General features: G+C 42.6%; 1 protein-coding gene across 1 annotated transcript in view; it reads left to right on the top strand.

The window, feature by feature from the left end:
- Window positions 1–20,000, top strand: part of chrnb1l (cholinergic receptor, nicotinic, beta 1 (muscle) like) — a 32,648-nt gene that overhangs the window by 1,471 nt on the left and 11,177 nt on the right. Inside the window, exons 2-9 of the mRNA XM_063187092.1 lie at window positions 11,356–11,489; window positions 12,671–12,715; window positions 13,751–13,860; window positions 15,411–15,519; window positions 15,985–16,132; window positions 16,500–16,685; window positions 16,804–17,027; window positions 17,239–17,414. Coding sequence (XP_063043162.1) covers window positions 11,356–11,489; window positions 12,671–12,715; window positions 13,751–13,860; window positions 15,411–15,519; window positions 15,985–16,132; window positions 16,500–16,685; window positions 16,804–17,027; window positions 17,239–17,414 — 1,132 coding nt within the window. The remainder of the gene's footprint in view (window positions 1–11,355; window positions 11,490–12,670; window positions 12,716–13,750; window positions 13,861–15,410; window positions 15,520–15,984; window positions 16,133–16,499; window positions 16,686–16,803; window positions 17,028–17,238; window positions 17,415–20,000) is intronic.

Raw genomic sequence — 20,000 nt, 5'->3', positions numbered from 1 at the left:
CGTGTTCTACCCTTAGAAGTTAAATAAGTTAAGCATAATAAAGAATAAAAGTTAAGAGACTTAAATGTAAATGAGATAAAATTGTCACAATACTGAGTACTGCATGACCATCTCTAGAAACTACAGTACTTACATTTTTGAATAAACTAAATGCCCGTTTCTGTGAAGCACATCTGATATTCAGAGTAGTTGAGGTGTAAGTCCAACTGAGCATATTTTAAGCTTTCTGCAATTCTGACCAAGCACCAAGAAGACCTTTGGGTGAAAGGTCAAACATTGTTGACTGTAAAATGAATACCAGTCGTTTACAACCTACATGTGCCTTCCTTTTTCACCCATGCACAGTCTTTTACGTATGCTTGCAATGGTCAAGCACGAATTCAGGGATTTATATGCATATTCTCTTTTACACATACAGTGCCCTCCATAATTATTGGCACCCCTGGTTGAGATGTGTTAAAAGCCTTAAAATAAATTCAGTGTTTATTGCAGAAGAATACTGTCACACTGAAAATTTTAGGAAAATGTAGCCTTCAACTCAAATTAATTGTAGGAAAATAAAAAAAATCCCTGACTAAAAAATAATTATTTTTCATTAAATCACCTGTTCCACAATTATTGGCACCCTTAACAATTCCCAGGAAATAAATATAATTGAAGCATTTCTGTCATTTCTACAGTAGTTTACAAAGTTTACCAGAGTATGTAGGAACATTTAATTAGTAATTCATCACTTCCTGTTTCCCTGGGGTATAAATATGACGTGACACCGAGGCCATTTCTCTTATCCACTCTTAAACATGGGAAAGACAAAGGAACACAGCATACAAGTGAGGCAGATGTGTGTCGACCTTCACAGGTCAGGCAGAGGCTACAAGAAGATTGCCACTCAACTGCAGCTGCCCATATCTACTGTGAGAGGAATAATTAAGAAGTTCAAAACAACTGGAACAGTGGTAAACAAGCCTGGACGAGGACCCAAGTTTATTTTGCCACCACGCACAGTGAGGAGGATGGTAAGAGAAATCAAAATATCTCCAAAGCTCAGTGTTACAGAATTACAACAAATGGTAGCATCCTGGGGTCACAAAGTCTCCAAATCAACCATCAGGCGCTGTCTACACGCCAACAAGCTGTTTGGGAGGCATGCACGGAGAAAACCTTTCCTCACCCACAATCATAAACGCAAACGTCTGGAGTTCGCCAAGCGGTATTGGGGCTTCAACTGGGACCGCGTGCTTTGGTCAGATGAGACCAAGATTGAGCTTTTTGGCAACAAACACTCTAAGTGGGTCTGGCGTGCCACGAAAGATGCGCATGCTGAAAAGCACCTCATACCCACTGTGAAGTATGGGGGTGGGTCAGTGATGCTGTGGGGCTGTTTCGCTTCCAAAGGCCCTAGGAAGCTTGTTAGGGTGCATGGCATCATGAATGCTTTGAAATACCAGGACATTTTAAATAAAAATCTGTTGCCCTCTGCCCGAAAACTGAAGATGGGTCGTCACTGGGTCTTTCAGCAAGACAATGACCCTAAACATATGGCCAAATCTACACAGAAATGCTTAACCAGACACAAAATCAAGCTCCTCCCATGGCCATCTCAGTCCCCAGACCTCAACCCCATTGAGAACCTGTGGGGTGAGCTGAAGAGGAGAGTACAGAGGAGAGGACCCAGGTCTCTGGATGATTTAGAGAGATTCTGCAAAGAGGAATGGCTGAAGATCCCTCTTTCTGTCTTTTCCCATCTTGTGAAACATTATAGGAGAAGATTAGGTGCTGTTTTGTTGGCAAAAGGGGGTTGTACAAAATATTAACAACAGGGGTGCTAATAATTGTGACACACATTATTTGATGTCAAATAATTATTTCTTTATGTGGGATTTTTTCCCCACTGAATAAATGCACTTGTATTGAAGGTTGGATTTTTCTCTTTTTTCCATTAAGGTCCCATATTATTTAGAGAAAAATAATAATAATTGGAAGCTAAAAAACACATCTCAACCAGGGGTGCCAATAATAATGGAGGGCACTGTATGCGGTGGATTTCAAATTAAATGTGCACGCAGGGTTTTTAATACCCATCTCATACATTTGCTTTATAGCCACGCAGTGTATTGTGCATATTTTCTGTTCGACTTATGCAGTGGCTTTCATTTCAATATGCATGGAGTATTTTAGTACCTATCGGATCCATGGGAGATACAGTATGTGGAGCACATTAATCTGCCGCCTCCATATATAAACGTAATGGAATTAATTTCGCACTTCGGCGACGGTAAATAGCTAGCCAGTGAGGGAGCCGTAGGGGAATAGAGGGTTGCGCTGCCCTAAGGCATGCCAGGCTGCTCAGGCAGGCACCGCACATTGCAACTGCTGCTGCTGTCCGCTCGATAGTTCACTTTGCTTGCTTGGCCCAGCATGTTGTGTCCAGAAATGTTATTTAAATTAGCAGAGAAGAGATTGTGTAAAATGTTTGAAGTAGGGGATTCTTCCATGCATACCTAACACTCATTCTGTGAGTCATTTTGTCAGAACTCGTTTTTGAGATGAGTCGTGCGTATCACATTGTCACATCACATCATATACTGCTACCACTGTCCCGACACACAGTGACAGTACAGCTAGCAATATTCTTCACAGTAAATATGTTTATTAAGCACAGGGGGAATAGTTTTTCAAAGTATTACATTGGATGTATAAAACAAAGGAGATACGCTTCTAAATTAACAATCCGGTGCAACCAGCGCAGGACTAAGTCATCAATAAAAAGGAAAAAGAATCTGGTGCCACACGGATGTCTATTATTTGTTATTTATTTTTTCAGTGCATTCAGAACATTTTGACATGCTTCTTCATCAGAGTCCCTTCATTTATACGGTTGGTTTCATAGATAGAGAAAACTCTGAAAAATGCTCTGAAAGGGGTCAAAGATTCAAATCAGAAATTGATCCAAATGGGGAATTAAGGCTTGAGCTGCTCTCAGGCAAGCGAGGCTGGCTACGGAGCCACATCACATTGCAACTGCTGCTGTTGTCTGCCTGCTCGCTCACTTGCCCAACACGACACGTCTTATGTTTATCACTGTAATTGCGTTCATTTAGCACAAGAGGAATAGACTTTTCAAAGTATGGGTGGTCCCATGGATAAGATAAAAAAAAAGAAAAAAATCCGCTTCAACCAGGCTTTTTATGCTCCCACTTGTTATTTTATTTTTCCGTGACGTTTCGGTATTCACCCTTCTTCAGATCCTAGTTGAAGCAGACTTTTTTCTCTTTTTTATCTGATCACTTGCTTGTTCTGCTCCCAGGTCAGACGTTTGGATGCGCGGACTTTAACTCACTCTTTGGTCCCATGGATAAGCAAAAACTCAAAAATCCAATTTTCACTTTATCATATTGTGCAAAGTCGAAAGCATCAAATGAGAAGCTGAGTCAAATAGGGAACTGAGGTTGCACAGAGGTATGCAAGGCTGGCCAGGTAGGCACATCACATGGCAACTGCTGTTGCTACCCTCCTGCTCACTCACTTGCTGGTGTGTTATGACAAGAAACGTTTTGTTTTATTAATGTTAATATTATTACTCTGTATTTTAGGAGGCAGAGTTGTCTAAACATTGCAAGTGCTTCTGCTGTCCGCTGGCTCGCTTGCTGCCTTCGGCATGAGTCCAGTGATGTGTTTTTTTACTCTGGATTTTAGCATAAAGAAGGACAGTTTCAATGGCCTAACATCTTCCATTGATTGGTATCTTTCTTGTGCAGAAGGGCTTCCTGGCGGGTCCTTCCACTCAATGCTGAAAAGACGCAACTACATAATAGCAAAATTGCTACAGTATGACATAACCAAGAGCCTTAAGTAACAGATTAAGACTTTTGGTGACAGTAAGGCTAGAACATACAGTAGGCTCTGCGCAAAGACTTTTGTGAAAAGTTTTTTTCAAATGGGAACCTGGCTTGTATGGGAATAGAGTAGCCTGATTATCATCGACTTTCAAATCTCTTCGAAACTTGGTCTGACCAAGAGCATAACAATTAACATTTCCCACATGGTTTCCCTTGGTTTGCTAATGATTGTTTGCTTCCCAATGAAATGGGAAGAGTTCCCGTATTTGCGGGAACTCAGAAAGTACTTGCACTGACTCCTGACCTGACTGGTAGCAACGCTATAGCTGTTGCGTCACTAGGAGGGCACGGCTTGGCTAGGAATAGATAGCTCCGATACCATGAGCCGTTCAGCTACAGTACATCACTGTGAAATTACGGCCACTGGCCCCATACCACATGTCCAGTAATGTTTTTTCACATTACATTGCACTTAGCTGACACTTTCATTTTATTCAAAGCGACTTACAGCTATTATTTTTCAGGGTATTGGTTACAGTCCCTGGAGCAATGTGGGCAATGTAGGGAGAGGTCAGGGGGGATTCGAACCGGCAACCCCTAGATTGAAAGATCAACTCTCTAACCACTAGGCCACAGCTGCCTGTAATGTTTATATAGAACACAGTATATAGAACACAAGACAGAGTCAACTCAAGGGTGTTAAAATAGTTTCAACCTATGCACAGTGGGAATAGAACACTACATGAAAAGGGGTACAACTTGACGCCAAAGCGTAGATCATGAGGCCTTCCAATCATGAAAGCACTGACATAATACACCCATCAAACAATGTTTTAAATTAATTTATATAACAGATGAGGAAAACTTTATTTGAAAACAAAGCTGCCTGAAATATTTAGAACCATGGATGGTTCCATGGGTACCTGAGTCTCACGTCGTTCTTCAAATTAGAAACTGACCTAGAGTCAAAAAGTGCTCTGCGCTCTGCCAGGCATGCACGGCTTGGCAGGCGGGCACATCAACATTGCAACTGCTGTGCTGCCACTGTCCACCCACTGGCTCACTCGCTTGTCCACACAAGACACATATGGTATACAACAATGTTTATCTTCGCCAGGTATTAGACCAGTGCAGGGGGGGATAGACTGGCATAGTATAACGGAATGGCTATGTTACAGTGTGTAGATAAATATAGCATCGGCTACTGTATATTGATATGGTAATATGATACTGTTGATGATACATTTCTGGTAATGCAAGGCTAGCCTTTGTTACTGCCTCCGGCCTGACACAACACATTCAACAATGTTTATCTTAGCATAGCATCATGTGCTGTTGTGTCATATTGGCCTGAAATCCTCTACTGTTGCTGTTTCGGTTTGGTCTTTACAGCACTGAAAAAACTGCTGTGAGGCATGTGAGACTTTTCAGGTTGGGTTAAATAGAATGTGTTGTTCGCTAATGTGACATACATGCATGCATGTGTGGTATTTCACAGTAAAACATGCAGTGTTAATTCAACACTTAGATACAGTTGTAGCCTACTCTGGGACCAAATACTCTCTATAAGATTTTAAATTGACTCTCTGAGTGTTAAATTAACACCACATTTTGTTTTACAATTACTGTAGTGCCGTAGGCTATAGGCCTACATTTCTTGGTTGTTGGTAAAGTTTAGCCTACATTGTTGAGGTGTTGTGATATTGTAAATGGAAATGAGGAAATGCATTTATTGGTAGGCCTGTACTTATTTGTAAATAAATGGCAGGCATGTAGGGAATAAGACACCATATTGCAATGCAGTTGTGTCAGGGTAGTACATGGTGATTTATTTGTTTTATTTTATTTATGTATTTATGGGTGGAGGGGTATTAATACCAGCAATAATGTTTACGACTTATCTCGTTGCAATGACAGTGTTTTCGTTAGTGCATTGTTGTTGGTTGGCCGCTATGGATGGAAAAAATCTGATAAATACCAACACATTAATGTTTTAGTATAACAATGGTCTGATGTGATGCCTTAGATGAAGCATTGTCATGATTTCATAAGGGAGATGAATGATTGATTTATTTTGTTCACTTCCTAGTTGGATGATGAATGATGGATAATGTTCCATGTTCCATGTTCCATTGTGGAAAAGTGTAGACAGGCCATACCCTCCTAGTGACGCAACAAGTTCAGCGTTACTAGTCAGGTCAAGAGCAATGCAAGTAATCTCTGAGCTCCCGAAAAATTGGGAACTCCTCCCACTTTGTCAGGAAGGAAACAACCATTAGGAAACCAAGGGAGGCTTGTCAACCATGCCGTTTGGGAAATGTTAATTGTTATGCTCTTGATCAGGGCCTCGTTTCCGAAAGGGCCTTAAGTACTACTTAACGCTACGTGCTACTTAAGTTCACACGTAACACCATCGTCGAGCTCACGGAGCGTTTCCCAAAGCCAACTTAGCAAAGAACCATCGCAGGTTGACACGTAACTCTAAGAGAAATCCACGAGTGATCTGGAGTAGTCTTAACGCGCTAAGATTGATCGTAACGGCATGGCACAGTGGAGACACCCACAGGATATGAAGGGAAAAGAAGAAACTTGCGCATAAGATTGCTGTTTTAAGACGCGAGTGGCATGGCACAGTGGAGACACCCACAGGAAAAGAGGAAACTTGCGCTTCAAGTTGATGTTTTAAGACGGGAGTGTAAATATCATGGCACCACAGTTGACACTGTAACGAAAATAAGAAGGTAACATTAATTGTGTAAGTGTATAAAATAAAAGCAATGTGTTTGGAAAATATTTTACAGGCAGTAAAATAGTTCAGCTGTGTTTGATAAATCAGGGCATTATTAAACTGTGATCAATCATAATTTGTGTGGGTGCTTCGTGAACAAGAACAAGGCATCCACACGCAAAATAAATAGGGGGCTTCGGCGACCAGAGACAAGAGTGGTGATGTCGGAAGGTCACTACCGAAACATTAAAAAAAAAGAAAAACGTCAGCGAGTCGTTGCGCCCTCTTTCATTTTCAAGTAGGCCTATCCTAAGAAAGGGAAGGCGACGCAGAAAAGACACGATAGTTGTAGGCTAAGGGTAAACTATGACATAAAAAAGGCAGCGATGGGGATTCGTGTAGATTTTTTGTTTTAATAACAGCAGACTGCCGTGCAAAATGTTCCTCACAGTTAAAGCCTTGAGTGCGCGGTACTTTGCGCGCCGCTCCCCAAATGCGCATTCCAATTTGGAACTACTAGGCCTACTTGTCTTCTTAAATATTAAGCACGGTAGCCAACTGCACGCGCTTTGCCTGGTTTAACGGTGTAGCTCGTGGTTTTGCATGATTTCATTGTGTGTGTGTTTATTTCATTTGCCAACAATAACTCCTGTCGATAGTTGCAAACTGCTACAAATGTAGTCCTACCCTTATAGAAAACAACTTTTGATACTGACACACGCCTTACATTTTGTAAATGGTTTAGCAGCATGACGACGCAGTTCACTCCGAGGACACTTCAGCACCACATATGTGGACAGCGATCCTTAAGAGCGACGCTACGAATGATCTTAGAGGCTGTGCACGCGCGTTCATGTACGAGTGTCTTTGGGAAACAGTCGTAGGAAATCTAAGAACATTCGTAGGATCACTGGTTAATGACACACGTAAGGCTAAGAACCATCGTTATCGGGAAACGAGGCCCAGACCAAGTCTCGAAGAGATTTGAAAGTCGATGATAATCAGGCTAGGAAAAGTGTGCTCTCAGATATTATTTGCAGCTGGTGATCCGTTAATTTGTTTGTTTGTTTTTTTGTTTGTACATCCCCCACTTCAAGGCAATTTTGTTATACATTCTTCATGGACTACAACCACAATAAGGACGTTTGGAAGAGTGGGCCTTCTTGCAATGTCATGCATGGGCAACCATACACTAAAGCAGTTAGACTTAAAGAAGATGCTTTCCTGTAAAGCCCTCAAGAAAACTTTTGTTGTCATCGAACGGTTGCCTAAATGACAAAATTAACGCCTTTGCGCAGAGCCTCTGTTATAACTTAATTGTCACCAAAATATTGTAAAATTGTCACCAAAAATTAGAAGTCCCTTTGAGGAGTAAGGATTTTTCCCCAGTTCTTCTAGAATTTTACTGAAACAATCTACAGCTCCCATAGAAGTCTGTGTTAAAAATCTCGCAAAATCCTTATGACATCATAATGAGAACTCAAAATGTTGGCAAAATTCTAATCACACATTTGTGATGGTACTCCTCAAAGGGTTCAGTACTGTCAATAATGTCATAGCGTATGGTGTGCAATTGTGTGGGAATGCTGGAGGGAGGGATAGTATGGACTTGATGGGACAGGGGCAATGAGATGTTTCTGAGCCTGTACCTTATCTGCCCTTGTTTTTTTATTTCTCAGTGGTAACGTATTGAATGTTAATTGTATCTGTTTTGTTTGTTGGTGTTGTCTTTTACGTCTTTTTGTGGTGCTGCAACCTCCCTGTCTCTGAGACCAATTTCTCCTTGGTGGAGACTAATAAAGAAAACCAACCTAACCTAACCTAGTCTACTACTACTACCAATACATCTACTACTACTACTACTACTACTACTATTACTACTACTACTACTACTACTGTACTGTTACTACTACACGTACTAATACTTCTTTTACTACATCTGCTACTACTACTACTACTACTACTGCTGCTGCTGCTACTACTACATGCAGAGCTGCATGACCCCATAATCATGTCACTACATGTAAAAATGTATGTGACAAATAAAAGCACTTGACTTGACTTGACTTTACTACTCCACTAACATGTGGGCACTAACAGCAGGGCGACTGGTCTGAAAACAGCTATTATGGGATCATGCGTGTTGGCGTGCAGGCTACCCTGGCCTGGCATGTGGAAGAGGGTTTTATGGTGCTCTCTGGTGACGTGACTTTGTAGTGGCCACCGTGATCTGGAAGGACAAAATAAAGGAAGGGGTTTACGAGCTGAGAGGAGGACGAACAGGAAGAACGAAAGGGTGTGTGTGTGTGTGTGTGTGTGTGTGTGTGTGTGTGTGTGTGTGTGTGTGTGTGTGTGTGTGTGTGTGTGTGTGTGTGTGTGTGTGTGTGTGTGTGTGTGTGTGTGCATATGTGTGTGTGCATATGTGTGTGCATATGTGTGTGCGTGTGTGTGTGTGATATGTTTGAGTGCTGGAGGAATAGGGTGCTGAAATTTTTTTTTTTTTTAAAGAAAGAACAGAAACAAGTATGAAATAACTAGAGATGCACCGGATCCTGATTTTTAGGATTCTGCCGGATACCGGATCCACTGCTTAAGATCCTGCCGGATCCGGAACCGGATACCGGATCCTACAAAAGGGTTGAAACACATAGCCTACTCGCACACGTGGGCCCTTTTTATTACGTTGGCTCAAACTATTTTTTAGACTCATTGGCTTACTGCCACACTGCCTGCACTGGCTGCTTCCAAAGTTCTTTCACTCCATGCAGCAATTGGGGTTGTGAAAGACTGACTGAAAAACCTAGGCTAGAGATGCACCAGATCCTGATTTTTAGCTAACATGCCGGATACCGGATCCACTGCTTAAGATCCTGCCGGATCCGGATCCTGTGAAAAACCCTATTATCCTGCCGGATCCGGAACCGGATCTTGGATCCTGTGCATCTCTTGAAACAACACACCGTGTAAATAAGTGTTAGCATGTAACAATGCTTTGTACTTGCAAAGTTTTGTACTTTGAGTACAGAGTAACAGACTACCTGTAAGTGCATACTAAACACGCTAGGAATGCTGTATATGTTTGTGATATTACAAGCATAATACCATGTTACTGCTGAAGATCTTACGAACTTTTTAATTTAGTTTAATTGTCTAGCCATATGACACATAATCACAATATTACCACTGCCAGCTTTTCCCACTTTGGAAATACATTTAAAAAAGAGAATTATTTCAAGGCACCCAGAACCTAGAAGAGGCATTTCAACAGAAAAAGAGTCCCTGTCCTCATTTTCTATGTTGTGCCAGTACTATTTCTGCTTCTCCCTCAAAGCCTGTCTGGAACGTTGTATGGTTGCTTGTTTTCGATCTGGCACATCAGGAAGTTGGCCTAGCTTCATGCAAATTAACCTGGTGAATGTATCGGTGTGTTGTTGACTGAATGTAGGACACAGGAGGGGAATCCCATGACACCTGTGGTTTTCATGATGCAATATTTCTCAGTCATTTTCATTGTCATTTTCCAACAGTAATGGAACCTGTGGATAGGAAGTATGAATGATATGAATTATAAATTAATTTTCAAAAGGAATGCATCATGTTTATCTGTTAAAACAGGTCAAAATGCTGTTTTGTTGTTTGTATTTGTTGAGGCCTGAAGTTTGTACAGTATACAGAAAACAATACTATGTGCTTACCGTTTTTGCAGGAATAGCATCAATTCTGGAGCCCACAAATGGTTATGATGTTAGCAGATTTACATCACCGCCTGGTAGTATTGGCACCCCTTAAAGGGACACTGAGTGAGATTTTTAGTTGTTTATTTCCAGAATTCATGCTGCCCATTCACTAATGTTACCTTTTTCATGAATACTTACCACCAGCATCAAATTCTAAGTATTCATTATGACTGCAAAAATTGCACTTTTCATACATGAAAAGGGGATCTTCTCCATGGTTCGCCATTTTGAATTTCCAAAAATAGCCATTTTTAGCTGCAGAATTTACTGTACTTGAACCATACTAGAAAATATTTGTTTATTACTTTGTAGACTTTCATGTCAAGATCAAATTTCGCAATAGGCAGCCCAGTTTCAACGAGCAGCATAGTTGCAGTACCTTTTTTGACCATTTCCTGCACAGTGTACCTTTAATTGTATGTATGTTAATTGTATGTCTGTGTTACAACATATGCAATATATCCAGAAATAAACGGAAATATACACAACTTTTACCACCAGCATCTTTTAATTGGAGGTCTGAGGATATTAAGAATAGATTTTTTTTGTAATTTTAAAGAAAAACAAGAAAAGGGGCATGTGCAGAAATATTAACTGTTAAAACACATTCAGTTGCATGTAACAAATAAATGTGTTATTACCTCCACGAAGGAGGTTATCTTTCCGGTCGCGTTGGTTTGTCTGTCTCTTTGTTGGTCTGTTTGTCAGCAGGATAACTAAAAAAAGTTATGAATGGGTTTTGATGAAACTTTGTGGTGGTGTTGGAAACGACATAAGGAACAAGTGATTCAATTTAGGTGGTGATCTGGATCACCGTGCGGATTCAGGAATTTTTCTTCACCAGATTTTTCAACATTGCGGCATAGGGCACATTTTCACATTCCAACTCAAAAGCAAGACAGAGAGACTCGAGAAAAAAAGTAGTTCTATCAAATGTATTCAAATGTTCTATCAAACAGCTTCCTTGACGGAGGTCTGCCCCTCTCTGGGTGCATTTCTACTGTAGTTATTATTATTAGCCTATTGTCTTGTCTTACCTGTTGTGTCGTAGGTGCTTCAGAGACAGAGCGCCGCCTGCTGCAGAAGATCTTCACGGGCTACAACCTGAAGGTGCGGCCGGCAGAGTCATGGGGCGACAGGGTGATGGTCAGGATAGGCATGACCCTGGTTCAACTCATTGGGCTGGTAAGAGTAACATTAGATACAGTCTTTTATCACTTTCACACACACACACACACACACACACACACACACACACACACACACACACACACACACACACACACACACACACACACACACACACACACACACACACACACACACACAGGGTCTTCCTGTTTCTTTATGTCCTTCTCAAGTTCAAGTTCAAGTTCAAGTTCGAGTTATTTTACTTGTCACATACAGCACATATTATTTGTAGTGAAACGATGATGGGATCATCAACTCTGCATCCAAAAGAAGAAAAGTAAAAAAGAAATAAGAAATGAGAAATAAAACAAAAATGATTTATTAAAAAAGATCACTGTTGTACTGCATGGGGGAAAATACTCTTCCTCAGTCTCTCTGCTCTTGCATGAATGGTAGGGAGTTGTCTGCAGGACTTTAGCAAGGTGAAGATGGTTGCGTTGGGGTGCCCATCTCTATCTTCACCAATGCCTATGCACATGTAATTGATGTCACCTGCCCCGGTTCGCCACTTGGGGCTCGAACCTGCGACCTACCAGTCATCGCTTCAGTTCGGTTATGGGAGGTACAGCATGAAACCATTGAGCTAAAGGTCCATAACGAAAGCCCTGCGCCACCGATACTGTATGAGGCTTCAGGAGGGAGGTTTACTAACGTTCATTGACCTGGTGACATATTGGACAGTCCCTGTTCAGTCACACTCTGAATCCACTCATATACCCTCACACACGTGCACACACAGTCACACACACACACGCACAAACACACACACAGACACACAAGCAGGCACGCACACGCACACACTCTCACACACACAGCCCCCCCCCCACACACACACACACGCACACGCACACGCTCACACAGAATGGGTCCTCATAATTCAGCCAGCAATCCTGCCAGCCTGAAATAGAGTAGAGTCATCCGAAACAAGAAGCAGTATTTCTTTCTACAGAAAACACGCACTCACACACACACACACGCACCCGCTCTCTCTTTCTCTCTCTCTCTCTGTCTGTCTCTCTTTCTCTCTCACACACACACACACACACACACACACACACACACACACACACACACACACACACACACACACACACACACACACACACACACACACACACACACACACACACACACACACACACACACAGGCTAATGTCTGTATCTCTTCTGTGCAGAATGAGAAGAATGGTGAGATGACAACTAATGTGTTCATGAATCTGGTGAGTGTCAGCCTATTGGTCTCCATACACCAGGCACAACAGCCCCAGCTTCCCACACCTCTGGCTTTCTTTCTTTCTGTCTGTCTTTCTTTCTTTTTTCTTTCTTTCTTTCTTTCTTTCTTTCTTTCTTTCTTTCTTTCTTTCTTTCTTGCTTGCTTTCTTTCTGTCTGCCTGTCTTTCTCTCTCTCTCTCTCTCTCTCTCTCTCTCTCTCTCTCTCTCTCTCTCTCTCTCTCATGCGCTCCCTCTCTCTATCTACCTCCTATACCCCTACACCTACCTGTCTCTTTCTTTCTCTCTTTCTCTTTCTTTCTTTCTTCCTATCTCTCTCTCTCTCTCTCTCTCGTGCGCTCTCTCTCTCTATCTACCTCCTATACCCCTACACCTGTCTCTTTCTTTCTCTGTCTTTCTCTTTCTTTCTTTCTTTCTTTCTTTCTTTCTTTCTTTCTTTCTTTCTTTCTTTCTTTCGCTCTCTCTCTCTCTCTCTCTCTTCCCCGTCCAACCAGGCCTTGAGAGTTTCGCCCTGTCACATTTTATTGCCTTTTTAGTTTCACAATTCATCCCTTTCCCAGCCTTCAGTCTCCATTGCTTGTTCCTCCGTACATAATTCAAAGTCCATCCCCTTGAGTGGTTTGAAACTGACAGGGATCTCTCGAGCTAAATTGTAACAAATGGCAAGATCTTGCTTTATACCAGGAGCAGTAATAGATAGCCTTGCTGTGTGGCACAGGCACAGGCTTTTTTAAATTCAAAATGTCCTCAAAAACATTTGGTCCCAGTCCATGTAGTGTGTAGTCCAAGTGTGATGCATGGGTTCAAATAGAGTTTGAAATGTCTGTGTGTGGCCCTGCCATGGCCAACCGGTAGGGCACTCGTCTACCATGCGGCTGACCAGGGTTCGATTCCCGGCCCGGGTCCTTTGCCAGCCCTTCCCTGTCTCTGACTTCCTGTCACCACCTTTACTGTCCTATCATAAATAAAGTCAAAAAGACCAAAAAAAATATTATAAAATGTCTGTGTGTGTGTCTCTCCATTAGGCATGGACAGACTACAGGTTGTCTTGGAACCCAGAGGAGTATGACAACATAGATGTCCTGCGAATACCCCCAAACAAGGTGTGGCGTCCAGACGTATACCTTATCAACAAGTGAGTGCCAATGCCCACGATGCAAAGCACGCCTGTACAATTGCCTGTATGATACAGTGATCACACAATCTTCTAATGTTCCAGTACAAAGAAACGTTGTATTTGGGCTCTGTTGCTTCTGGATAGACCCTAGTATGAATGCACATTAATGGAAATCTCTGCAAAAGGTCGGCACGTCACTGGAATGACAAGCTGCTAGCTACTGCAGCCATGTTGCTTACAATGCAGCCCCTGCATGAGGTGTCTGTCAGCGGGAAACCCCATGGCACAACGCCAACAGGCCTCTTTAGCATAGCATAGCATTGGTTATGACGATGTGGCATTCGTCCCCCCACCGTTTTAAAGCGCACTTCGTTTACGACACACAGGTTTATTGGTGTGCGGAACTATTCGACCTTAAGGAAGACATTGTGGGTTGTCATTCACCCTCCCTGAATACCTCAGCCCTCCTGGCTCACGTGAACATCAGTCATTAAGCGGACCTTTGTCGTGTTAATTATAGCTAGTGATAGCATCAAGGCATGTGTATAGTATGTCCACTAACATGTGCTTGCCATGTATGTCTCCATACATTGTCAGTTAGTGGCTTGTCATAAAAACAGACCCGGCACAACAGCAGGTGTCCATGCAGGGGTGTACAATTGACTTGGCAGGCCTTGCCAGACATAAGCTCCACTCCAAAAACTTTTCCCTTCACGTTATGTATAGAAAACGTCCAGTTAACAAACTTGGAAGGGACTATGCAAATTTCAAACACGTCAAACGTACTCCTCCTACTAGTAATCTTTTTTCAATGTCATGGTCAAATACTAGCGACCAGGGCTCTAAATGAACCTTTTTCATCACCAGCCAAAATGGCTAGTAGAGATTAATCTTACGAGCCAAATACATACTCAATAATAGGTCAGAGTGGCTAGTACGTTTTCTTTTCTACTAGCCAAAATTATATTTCACCAGCATTTGGCCGGTTGGCTGCTAGCGACTGAGTAAAACAAGATGCACATTTTCATCTGAGCTCAGCCTTCCCTCCAGTTTATGTTTCTCAATCCAGCCGTTCCAGACCCTCTGCACGAGTTAAATTAGTATGTAAAACCAGGCTAGAAATTGACTGTCCCAGATGGCGCAAGTTTGTAAAGAGATTACATTACCTGACGCTTTTATTCAAAGGAACTTACAGTTATTTACAGTACAAGCTATTGGTTACAGTCCCTGGAGCAATGTGGGGGTTAGATGCCTTGCTCATCTTTAGACCACCTTGCTAACCATTGTGCCACGGCTGCCCTGCATCCCATGTCTAATTCTAAACTTTAAAGGAACACTAAGTAAGTTTGTCTCTTTGGTCACCAAGTAAATTCTGAACTGCTTCTTGTTCTGTTATTATGACTTCAGGAACCAGTGCCACTGTACTAAATACAACTGTAAACATTTTGGAAACATTATTTTAATAATCAAAAAAAGAGAAATTGTTTCACTGGTAAGACGGTTAAAATCGATTGTCTCTAAAATGTATTGATTTGCATGTATTTATGGGGTGTTTTATTTTCCGACAGCAACGATGGGCAGTTTGATGTTGCTCTGTATGTGAATGTGCTGGTGAGCCATACTGGAGAGGTGTCATGGCTGCCCCCTGCTATCTACCGCAGCAGTTGCTCCATAGAGGTAACAGCAGCACATGCTAACATCCCCACAGGGTGCTCATAGCATTTGTAGTGATATAAAGACTCACTCAACCGTGCATAAGTGCACTGGTAAGAGTCCTCAAGGACATTTTGATGACCATGCACGGAAAAAGTGTCTTATTGATGACCTCAATTATGTCTATTTGACCTCCAAATTTAGGCCTTCAACACCTCCACATCTAAAGTGATAGCTAATTATTTTAGGAGTAATGCCTGAAAGTTTCATTCTTTAAATCATCTTGTGCACATTCCTTTGGCCTGTCAGCTTGTCTGTAAGCATTTGTATAAACATGCAGCCTTGTTCTGTATGTGTGTACTTTGAAGAACAAGCACCTTGGCATGTTATCAGTTAACACTTTCTATTGTGTTAATTGTTTTGCACAATTCATGAAATATCGACAGCAGTAAATCCCATGACATCAATAATGCCACACCTCTCCCATAGGTGGCATACTTCCCGTTTGACTGGCAGAACTGTTCCATGGTTTTCCGATCGTACACATACGATGCTTCAGAGGTGGACTTGCAGTACGGACTGGATGAGAACGGTAGTGAGATACATGAGGCCGTTATCGACGAAAATGCTTTCACGGGTCAGTTTTACTGCTGCCAAGGTGTTTTCAACTTGTTTGGTAACAGCCTAGCTCAAAAATACCTATCTTTTCGGAACGTGGGTGTTTAAATCTTTCAAATGTTTGTGTTGCATGTCTTGGTTGTGAAAATTCAGTGTTTTCGCACCCTGTTCCCCTGGAGTACTACATCTACGTATATGTTAACGTCTCAGCAAAGATGAAAAAACACAGCAATCTTTCAACCTTTCTCTTCAATTATCTTTTCTCTTCACATGTTGTTCTGTACATGTGTCCAACGTTGTAGTAGCATTTCTTACCCACTGATATGAGAAAATGTTATTTCTGAAAATTGTCAGCCGTTCTCATGAGATTCTGTTCTGTTTCCCAGAGAACGGAGAATGGCAGATCTGCCACAGGCCTTCGAGGAAGAACACTGGGGAGGACCTGTATGAGGACATCACCTTCTACCTCATTATCGAGAGGAAGCCACTGTTCTACATCATCAACATCATCATGCCCTGTATCCTCACCAGTGTGCTGGCCATATTCGTCTTCTACCTGCCACCAGGAGCTGGTACGCTTGCAGCAGCCGTTCAATGAGGGCTGTAGAGTGTTCGAGTGAAATTCTAGAAGAAATAGGGGAAAATCCTTACTCCTCAAAGGGTTAAACTGCTGTGGTGTGTCCATTACAGGAGAGAAGATGACTCTGTCCATATCCGTCCTCATCGCCCTGACTGTCTTCATGCTCCTGCTGGCCGACAGGGTCCCGGAGACGTCGCTGGCAATCCCCATCATCGTCAACTACGTCATGTTTACCATGATCCTGGTGACATTCTCAGTCATCCTCAGCGTGGTGGTGCTCAACCTTCACCATCGGACGCCAAGCACACACATCATGCCCCTGTGGGTGCGAAAGGTAAATTTGCTGAGTCTCATTGTTTATTATTTATGCTCAGTATTATTTATTCTTTATTACTTCATCACTTTACTGGTATTGACCATCTCTGTTACTTGTGTCCTGTCTTGCACTTTGATGTCAGTCTGTAAATGTCAGTCCTGTGTATGTCTATGTCCTTTCATCGTATAGAGAGAAAACCTTTACATTCTCATCGTTGTCCAAACCATAGGTCTTCATCCACTTCCTACCCAAGTACATTGGCATGCAGAGGCCACACCCAGAAGAACCACTGGAGGAGGAGCCAAGAGAAGACACACCTCCTTCCTATATGGAGAGCAGGAGGCCAGGCGGTGAATACTTTGTGCGGAAGATCGACCCCGAATTAGTGCCACCATGGAGAGGAAGGTGAGCCAGATCATTCAATCCTTTTTTAAAGGAGCACTGAGTAACATTTTTAATAGTTTATTTCCAGAACTCATGCTGCCCATTCACAAATGTTACCTTTTTCACGAATACTTACCACCATCACAAGTATTCATTATGACTGGGAAAATTGCACTTTTAACACATGAAAAGGGGGATTTTCTCCATGTCCGTCATTTTGAATTACCAGAAATCGATGCATAAATGCAAAACGTTACTGCACTTTAGTCATACTAGTAAATTTTGGTTTATTGCTAATATTCATAAAAAGATTGAATTTGGCAATAGGCAGCACAGTTTCAATGAACAGCATGGTTGCAATGCCTACTCTGGCCCCAATCCTACACAGTGCACCTTTAAGGTACAGTATTGACTGTGGTTCAATTCCAGTTGGTCTTGTACACTACTGAAGCAGACAGCAACTTCATTCACCACTTCCATGTGTAGTAAAGACCTGCAGATTATTTTGTTACTGCTCCAAATGGAACAGGAGACATCTTCTTCAAGGGACACCATTGTGTTCTTGAGATCCCTGGTAGAAAAAGCCTGCTCACTTGTGGCATCGTTTAGCTTTTTATAGGCCCTCTGCTCAGCCCAGGGACATTCTTTACACATGCTAATTAGCCCTATCACACCTAAGGCAGAGGCAGCCAGTCGTCACACAGACTAGCCCAAAACTCAGATTAAAATACTTAACACAACTGGGAATGATATATATAGACACATACCACGTACATATACATCTACATTTCTATATATACATGTACATATAAGAATCTACATAAGAATTATATAAGAATACACATTTAACCACACCTGTATGAGTTGCCACATAATGATAGATAGATGCCTTTATTGTCCCGGTACGAATGTTGGTGGTTCGCAGATAAGCATTTTGGTTCCACACGTAACGGTGGCAAGAACAGTCACCAGGCACCGTTCTGGACCCTGTTTATCGAAAGCATCACTGCTAACCAGTTAGCAACTTAGTACTGTAGGTTGCCTTTGAGAACTTGCAGTACAACCAAGTAACTAACTTAGCTAGCAACGACATTGTCGTAAGACACACCCCTGGCCTTGACGAATGGTGATTGACAACGACAACCTTTGCCACCATCAAACAAGGAGAAACACATTTCACCATTAAGCCACAGTGACATATAAAATGCTGCCAAAGGGTGATCCGGAGCCGAGCCTTGTTCGTGCTCTTTTTAAGATCGTTGGGGAGGGGGTTTAATCTTTACAGCCTATGGACGTGGATTTGTTTTACGGTTTGTTTTGGTGGTTGAGTTTTTTGTTGTTGTTGGTGCATCCATCTGCATGGTTGCCAGATGAGAGTGATGATTTCCAGCCCAAAAAATGCTCAAAACTTGCCTGGAAGCACTAAATCCCGCCCAATTCAATTGATTTCTATGGGCAAAATTGGGCGGGTTTTCCTGTAAAATGCCATTGTTACCCGCACACGGCCTTCCTAAGCAGCCCAATTGGGCGGGAAACAGCCCAATCTGGCAACACTGTCTGTGCTTAGGGGATCCTTACTGTTCAGCCCCAATGTACCAGCAAAGCTTACCTGCGCATTGTGGCAGATTAAAGGTAGATAAAAGTATTTTGACAGGCTTCCAATGAGATTTTGTGCATAACTATAAATATATAACAAATGTGTGTGTGTGTGTGTGTGTGTGTGTGTGTGTGTGTGTGTGTGTGTGTGTGTGTGTGTGTGTGTGTGTGTGTGTGTGTGTGTGTGTGTGTGTGTGTGTGTGTGTGTGTGTGTGTGTGTGTGTGTGTGTGTGTGTGTGTGTGGAATGTATGAGTGCACACTTAAATGTACAAGTCTGTAAGTGTACTGCATGCAGGCATTTTGTCACTGTGTGTGTGTGTGTGTGTGTTTGCGTCCATCTGGCATACTGTATGAAAGTGTGTTCACATCGTGTGTGTCTGTGTGAACGCGAGTGTGTGTGTGTGTGTGTGTGTGTGTGTGTGTGTGTGTGTGTGTGTGTCTGTGTCTGTGTGTGTGTGTGTGTGTGTGTGTGTGTGTGTCTGTGTGAACGCGAGTGTGTGTGTGTGTGTGTGTGTATACCTCCCCATACATCTGTCAGACTATGAACTTTGCCACCATGTAATCTTGCAAAGATCCATGACATACAGTTTCCCCCTGTGCCCAATGAAAACTCATAAACAGGATTTTCCTCCATGGGTACCCCCATAGCCCCCCAACCCCCCATAGCCCCCCTACACCCATCTATACAGTAATGAAGAATCTGGCAGGGGGAGACAAAGGGGTCAGTTGTCCCGGGCCCAGGGAAAGGAGCGGCCGAGAATCGGGTCCTCATTACATAGTATGTATTGGCGGCAGGGCCCTCTCAAATGACTTTGTCCTGGGCCCAGTAAAAGATGTCAGCGACCCTGGGAGGACCCCTCAAGCTCAGTCTCGGCCATCCAGCGTACTGCCTGAGCACAATGGCCAACCCAGCATCTCTCCGCTTGCCCAAGCATGGACATCTCCCATCAGCTGCCACCCCTATCGCACACACACGGGCGCATACGCACACACACACACACACACACACA

Source organism: Engraulis encrasicolus, chromosome 21, assembly GCF_034702125.1.
Source record: "Engraulis encrasicolus isolate BLACKSEA-1 chromosome 21, IST_EnEncr_1.0, whole genome shotgun sequence".
Lineage (NCBI taxonomy): Eukaryota > Metazoa > Chordata > Actinopteri > Clupeiformes > Engraulidae > Engraulis > Engraulis encrasicolus.
The sequence above is the reverse complement of the archived record's forward strand: the minus strand, read 5'-3'. Positions and strand labels throughout refer to the sequence as shown.